The 7,177-nt window shown below is 40.6% G+C and overlaps 2 protein-coding genes across 5 annotated transcripts; one reads left to right on the top strand and one right to left on the bottom strand.

The window, feature by feature from the left end:
* Positions 1-123: 123 nt before the first annotated feature.
* Positions 124-3,550, bottom strand: trub2 (TruB pseudouridine (psi) synthase family member 2). The gene is given in 9 exon segments (XM_018685747.2): positions 124-1,523; positions 1,622-1,758; positions 1,982-2,054; positions 2,375-2,426; positions 2,428-2,457; positions 2,543-2,604; positions 2,710-2,784; positions 2,995-3,129; positions 3,283-3,550. Coding segments are annotated over 9 exon segments (1,008 nt in total). The 5' UTR covers positions 3,401-3,550; the 3' UTR covers positions 124-1,197.
* Positions 3,551-3,580: 30 nt separating this feature from the next.
* On the top strand, positions 3,581-6,089 carry hdhd3 (haloacid dehalogenase-like hydrolase domain containing 3). 4 transcript variants are annotated; one of them, XM_018685749.2, is made up of 3 exons: positions 3,581-3,687; positions 4,995-5,329; positions 5,462-6,089. In XM_018685749.2, the coding sequence occupies exons 2-3, from the start codon at positions 5,000-5,002 to the stop codon at positions 5,855-5,857; spliced, it is 726 nt and encodes a 241-aa protein (XP_018541265.1). In that variant the 5' UTR covers positions 3,581-3,687; positions 4,995-4,999; the 3' UTR covers positions 5,858-6,089. The 4 variants fall into 4 exon arrangements, with proteins under 4 accessions (XP_018541265.1, XP_018541266.1, XP_018541267.1 ...); XM_018685750.2 differs by lacking the exon at positions 3,581-3,687 and adding an exon at positions 3,709-3,886; XM_018685751.2 differs by lacking the exon at positions 3,581-3,687 and adding an exon at positions 3,910-4,424.
* Positions 6,090-7,177: the final 1,088 nt, after the last annotated feature.

Below are 7,177 nucleotides of genomic sequence, written 5' to 3'. Positions count from 1 at the left end.
TCATGGATCTGTAATTTCAGAATACTGATAATCCCCAAGATGCTAGAAAGAATGCAATTTGGCACTGATTGCAGACATCAATTGGTTATCTTCCAAGTTATTATTAATTCCAATTAATCACTGTTGTAAGATAAAATTCTTTTAGTGAAAGCAAGAAGGAACAAAAAGGTCAAATCTGTCTTAAGACAACCATACAATTCTATATATCTGAAGAATAAAGTTTTAATAAAGTATTACATGACATTACTCAAGGAAATTCCCACTTTTGTAACAATGTACTGGAAACCTCCTGGGAACTTACAGACCTGTAAACTAAACTGCTACCAAAAACCTTTGAGGGTTAAAGATTAAGGTTAAGAGTTCAGTTTTACATTGTATATCAGGAGTAATGTTAAAGTTACTGTTGCCGTCAATATTTCTTTCTCCTGTATGACAGAGGATCTGTTACTGCTCACAGTGGGAGAGCTGACTGGCATGACAACAGAGACGATCAACCACAGAAGGGATCAGACGGTTCTTTAAACACGTGGACAGGATCAGTCCACTTTGTCTAAACATTACTGCTGTCCTGGAGATGACTGATTTAAAACAATATCAGAAACATCTTTGAGATAAAAGTGTCTGTGACCTTGAGCCACCTGGGGGAGTATTTGTGCTGATGAAGCAGGTGAATCATCTCATCTACAGACTGTTGATTTATCTTCACTTGTCATACATGGCGCCAGCTGCTTTGTATAAATGCACTATTACACATTCTGTCTGTACATGTTGAAATAAGCTCAAATTATCAAATGCCAGCACAGTCGAACAACAGAAATGTTAAGAATTGTGGTCAAATTATTTTTTAGTTTACTTTTATATAAATATTTGGTAAATAGATAAAATACAAAATTAAGTGCAAAACAATGCTGAAAACACTGGAACATTTATATGATAAGATGATATGATAAGATGATATGATAGATGGAGAGAAATTTGCATATTAACCAAATGTATAATGTAATGAAATGTGTCCACATTGATGCTTACTCTATCTTTTGGAAACCAGAATCTCTGGCCTGGCAAATCTCTTTTCCAGCTGAGCTAAACTCAAAGTGATGCAGTGTGCAGGATCAGAGTCACTGTAGAGCAGTAATATTTTGTGAAATGTTAGTTATCTGTTTATCTGTCAGAGTGGCTGCTGGTCACAGCAACAAGTTATTCAGTTCTACCTGCTGCCACTGCTTCCACGTTGGTTTCATTTTGCTGACTATCTGTCGTATTCTCTTCCAGTGGGTGTAATCCTGGTTCCTTGACCTTTGATCGGGAGTAGTTTTTATTTTTTTTAGAGGATTTGTACTGTTGGATGGCCTGCATGATATCAGAGGCAGTCCAGTGATGACGTGTCAGGGCATCCTGCAGTGTGAAGGGTCCGTCTCTGGTCCGTCTGACTCCTTTACATACTGCTGTGCTGCGCAGCTCAAGTCCTATCTCGTGCACAACTTTGCGCAAATACTTCTGAGTTTCATTTAGGCACTGCACCTCTGAAGGTACATGAAAAAAAAATCAGAAAAAAGATTAGCATTTTCATTTTTTAATTGTGAAATGAGATGTTCAGTGTGTTTGATTGAAGATTATTTACCTATAGTGAAGTTGGGGGGCTCGAAGCGAATGCAACGCAGGCCTGTCAAAATAGGCGCTGATTTCCCATCTGGACCCAGTAAACCTTGCACAGCCATCTCATAAGCTTCCTGTGAGCGCATGTCTACATTGGAATACCTGTATAGGTAAGAAAAATACAAGTCATCTAACTGCATCTAGGAAGAGCTACATTATGGCTCAGTGATGTGTCATATTGTTTCAGGGGTGTCATATTCCAGGGCAAAGCACCACAGTGGGTGTATATTACAAGATGAATAAAGTCTAATAAGGAGGAACCTAAGAGCAAAAACTGTCAACACTGTTAATGAGGAATAATTAATGTGAAATGCAGTTAGCGTACATTAACAAGGACTTCTGGTTGGCTCCCTGCAGCATTGCCAGCACTCTGTCCAGCTTATCCTGTGTGATGTGGCCTGTTGACAATCAGTATTTCACAGTCAGACACAATAAAATAGATACAAATATTAGCACAAAACAGCACATAGTATGCCTTTTCATCCAAAAGGTTAGAAAAAACTTAAAGAACATTGACAAATGTAAGTATGCTGAAATCAAATATTACAGGGTTAATGGTTATATTAGACAATATCAATTACATGAAGGCATCAAGCGACTTTAGTTATCCTCCCATCAAATATAATTATGTAAAACTAGTTCATCTTAAGTGTATGAACTTATGAAACTGAAAAAATAAAACTTTATTCACAAATGACGTAAACGTAAGGTGTCCTACCATAGGTGGACCTTTCCACAACATGACCCATGTGAGAGAAATCATCTGTTGCCGATCCCAAACTCACCCTCCAGTGTGTAGTCCTGAAACACATCAACAGCATTAACCCTGCCTGTACTAAGTCTTAATTTTATTTCTCATACGAAACCAGTGGAAAACCAAATGTACCCTTGTGATTCGTGTTCTGTAGAGATCATTCAGGATCTTATTTCCATTCCCAACTGCAAGAACTGAAGATAAAAAAAAAAGAAAGGGTGTGAATATTCTGAGAAACTACATAAAAAAATAAAATAAAAACACAACATTTTCTCATATGAGCAGCACTAAACTCATACCTAGAACACCAGAGGAAAAGGCATCCAGGCGATGTCCTACTCCAACCTGAAGATACTGAAATTCAGGTCCAGTAACTAAAACAGAAAAAACACATTTCAATCACTCGTATACTGTTGTCAGGGTGCTATTGTCAAAATGCACTTCAAAAGGTCAAATGCATATTACCTGTTTGTTAGTGGATTAAGAATGTAGTTAGTTAACTATATAAAAGCAGAACTTAATGTGTGTGAACAATGAGCAAGGGCGGGACAGATGGAGCCATGCAGCCAAGTGTACATACATACCCAGAGGGTGTTTGGACAGCGCAGGAACAGAGGCTACAGACAGTGTGAGGCCCTTGGGTGCCTCAGCATCACCGCCTGGCTGTGCCAAGAAGCGAACCTCTTGAGGACACGGCTGGGACGGTGCTGCATTTAAACCTGTAAGGCGAAACACTCAGAGGTCAACAGGTTAAATGTAAAGCTGCTAAGTGACAATTGTTAGTACATGCATGATCTGCACATTAGCTGTACTATGTCATAACTGACAAAAACATTTAATGGCGAGAGTTAGGACGTGTGCGTTATCTTCACCTTTAAGGAGCTTTGTCTCGATGTTGTCCCGTACGAGTTTCCAGTGGACACCGGAGGGTTTGTACACACAAAACAGACCCTCTACCCTCCGAAACATGCGAACAGCTGGAGCCGCCATTGTTTTAACTACATCAAGTCATTCCGAGTTCTTGAAAAATGACAGTAGGTTAGTTATGAGACTTTACTATGGTGGGTTTTCTAAGGTTGGACCTGCTTTTCCTTCACTGGCATCTTGCATGTACGCATGTGGCTGCCAAGTGTAAGTTTTGATAGCTGCTCTCTGTCCACACCGCCGCCTGCTGGACTGGATGTATACATGGCGTGTAAGGGAATAAAGGGCATGACGATGTTTAGTAGTCTCAGCAATTTAAAAAAAATGGTTGGATTATGCGTGACAATAACTGGGTATGGCATAATATAATTGATAATTACTAATATTTTATTATTCAGGGGAATGAACAGCGATTGAGCTAAAACTCCAGAAGGTGGCAACAGTAACCGTAAAGCCCCAGAATTAGTAGCAGGCGAAGAAGCAGGCAGCTAACCGATGCTAGCTGCTGCTGCTAACTGTTTACAACCGTTGACAGTTGTGAAGACGACCTCGGTAACGTTTCAGCTGTTAAAACTTTTATAATAAGACACATGTGTTGGAATAACTCTCTAACATAGCTTCTTGTGCAGGAAGTTTTGACAGTTAGCAAAGAATACAAAATGAACGAGCATGGCGTTAGGTAGCTAGCGGCAGCAAACGCAGCAGCCAGGTTCGGCGCTTGGTTTTCACGTTCAGATTCAGAATTATAACTTGTTACCATGACGACGGCGATGATGACTTACTGTCACCAGTTTTGGGTTAACAGAAATAACATAGAGAACATATATTTTTAATTCACGATGTGTTTTTTAACGTTTACATTAAGCTGAGCTTGATTTAAGACCTGAATTGTTTTAGATAATGTTGTAAAGTAGTAAGCACAGGTGTAAACACTAAAATTAATGATAGGAGAACTCCGTTCAGCTGTTTCAGTTTCAGTGTCGCCGTACTGTGTATACTCACTCATTGTCATGACTGGGACCGCTGAATAAAACAGCCAGGCTTCAAGTCTTCAAAGGTCTAATCAGACAGAAGAATTGAAAACACCTGTGTAAGTCTGCAGGGCCTTTAATGTTATTAAGAGGAACACCTGTGCTTTTCCTACCATGATAAGTCAAAATGTCCTCTGTAAAAAAAGGACCAAAACTATACCATCCATGGCTGGATTAAATCTCTTGTGAGCTCTGGGGTAAAAAGCATCTGTGGCCCTCTATTGGCCCTCTAATTGTGACACTTGGTGACAAATGTATTCAGGTATATCCAGCGTGAGCCCCTCTTAAAGACAGATACACAAGTAGCCTTGAGATCATCTGATAATGTGCTTTTCTGCTTTGTATTCAATAAATTATCACAAACCAAATGACACACATTAAAGTTTGGTCTTAGGGAACCCTAAAGTGTACAACAATAACAATACTCACTATTCACTACTCCCTGTTATGGTTTGTTTGATGGCAAAATCAGCTACTTAGCTCACAGACCTTTTTCAATTTGACTCCACTATATTTTATTTAATAAAACAATTCTCAGTAGACATTCAGTGAGTCAATATGAGGAAACACATACCAATTTGTCAGGTTTCGTTTTAAACTTTCTTGTGTGTGTGGTCTTACCTGTGCAGGTGTAATGCGAGCTCCTCTGAGGTGGGTGCTATGGGATGTGAAGGACACCCTGCTCAAGGTGCGTTTGTCTGTGGGAGAGCAGTACTGCAAGGAGTCTGAACGAATGGGCCTGAGCCTCAGTCCCACGGAGGTCGACGCTGCTTTCCGCCAGGCGTATCAAAGTTACTCCCGCAGATACCCAAACTATGGCATCGCACAGGGCCTGGACGGACAGTCATGGTGGATGGGGGTGGTGCGGGACACTTTCTCTCAGTGCAGGGTGCAGGACCCAGCCCTGCTAAATACAATGGCTCACAACCTTTATCATAATTTTAGCAACGCAGAGAACTGGGAGGTAAATGACAGAAGACACGATCCAGCAAAAAAGATAATGTTTGAATTATTTTAAAAATTGTTTCAGATTTCAGATTCAGGTGAGCAAAATGACAGCAAAGCACTGATTTTGTGTAATATCCCTTTATTTTAGGTATTTCCAGACTCAAAGACAGCCCTGGAGAGTTGCTCTTCTCTAGGTTTGAACCTGGGTGTGGTATCCAACTTTGACAACCGCTTGGAAGCAATTTTACGTGTTTGCGGCCTTCTTTCTCACTTCAGCTTTTTGATAACTTCAGAGGAAGCAGGTGTAGCAAAGCCCAGTCCAGTCATCTTTAATCAGGCACTGCAGAGATGTGGTGTACCAGCTGCCAGCGTAGCTCACGTCGGGGACCACTATGTGAATGATTACCTCACCTCACGGGCTGTGGGCATCCACGGGCTCCTGCTAGACAGACACAACAAGCACTTCCAACGCAACGTTCCTGGAGAGCATCGGCTCAGCTCTCTGGAGGAGCTGCCATCACGGCTTCAGCAGCACATGGACTGATGCCAAACAGTCATGGGCTCAAGCGCAAAGCTACTCAGTCTAACTGTTGTTCAGTTAAGGAACTCGTTGCTGGGATGTAGCCATGTTGACTTGAGTGAACTTGTCACATAACAGACTTAATGTCCCTGACAGAAATGTATAAAGAAAAATCCAGAATAATATATAAACTGCATGTTGGTAAAATGTTGCTGCATGTTGGTGTAAATAAATATTTATTAACTGGGGAAACTCAGATATTTTTTTGGTAGTGATAGGAAGTACCAATAAGTCAAAACATACACTGCTGGAGGAGGAAGCTTTGTCAAGTCTGGTCATGACCATGGTGCGTGAGTGAGAAAAGCAAGAAAAAACTACAACTAGAAACACAGAGTTTGAAAGATGAGGGTGTTTTCCAGACAGGGAGGGTCAAATCAAGCATATTTAGAGCTTGACTGTGACTCTGAATCACAACACTTCAGCTCTGCTACATCCATTTGTTTTAGTTGATCTCGCAAGTGCCCGAACTTTTCAGAAGTGCAATGAATGAACATGAATCTAAACAAAACCAAACATCTGAAGAAGTAATCTTGGAATCTGTTAAACTGTGACAAACATTTTTCACTATCTTCTAATGTTTTTATAGTATAAACAATCTATTAAGAATCGGATCAGATTAAGACTCGTCAGCAGCCCAAGTAGGAGGCCTCGAAGTAAATACCCAGATGAACAGAGAAGAGAGAAGCATAGAAACAGACTGGGTACTAAACTCTGTTTATAGATATGAACTGAAACATCATGACCTCATGTTCATGCTCTCACGCTCTCAGGATCAGCTACCGCCACAAACTACATTCCTTTTTAGGTGATTTGGGTGAAGTGACCTTTACACTGAAGCTGCAGAGCTTTCATCATCCCTAATGATTTGTTTCAGTGCTTAGCAGTTAGGAGAACAAGGCAGGGTTGCTTAACCCTAATACCTTTGTAAATACTCTTATTTCAAACCATCTGGTCAGAGGCAGATACTGGGAATGCTGGGCTGAGGATCAAAAGGAGGAAGCAGAGGAGGAAAAAAAAGAGACCAGAATGGCACTGCAATTCAAAGCAGCACTCTGGCCTCTTATGGGGAATAGGGATTGACACTTGTCCAAATCAAATTTAAAGAGTTTCAAGAAAATTTCCTGAAGTTCACAAAACAGCCTTCTCCTTCAAGCAATATGAATCAACGCCCTTTTTTTTTTTTTATATCAACTCTATCTCCCTGCTTTTCCTTGTTCTCACCTCATTCGTTCCCCTCACACTGCTTTGTACGTTAAAGGGTATTGTGTATCTTTAGGGAAGCGC

Source organism: Lates calcarifer, linkage group LG12 (genome assembly GCF_001640805.2).
Source record: "Lates calcarifer isolate ASB-BC8 linkage group LG12, TLL_Latcal_v3, whole genome shotgun sequence".
NCBI lineage: Eukaryota > Metazoa > Chordata > Actinopteri > Centropomidae > Lates > Lates calcarifer.
Note: the sequence above shows the minus strand (reverse complement) of the source record. Positions and strands in the feature narration are given on the sequence as shown.

Excerpts from the sequence above, each read along its gene's own strand:
- hdhd3 (XM_018685748.2), top strand. Across the intron at positions 5,330-5,461 it reads GCAACGCAGAGAACTGGGAG|GTATTTCCAGACTCAAAGAC; the intron begins GTAAATGACAGA and ends CCTTTATTTTAG.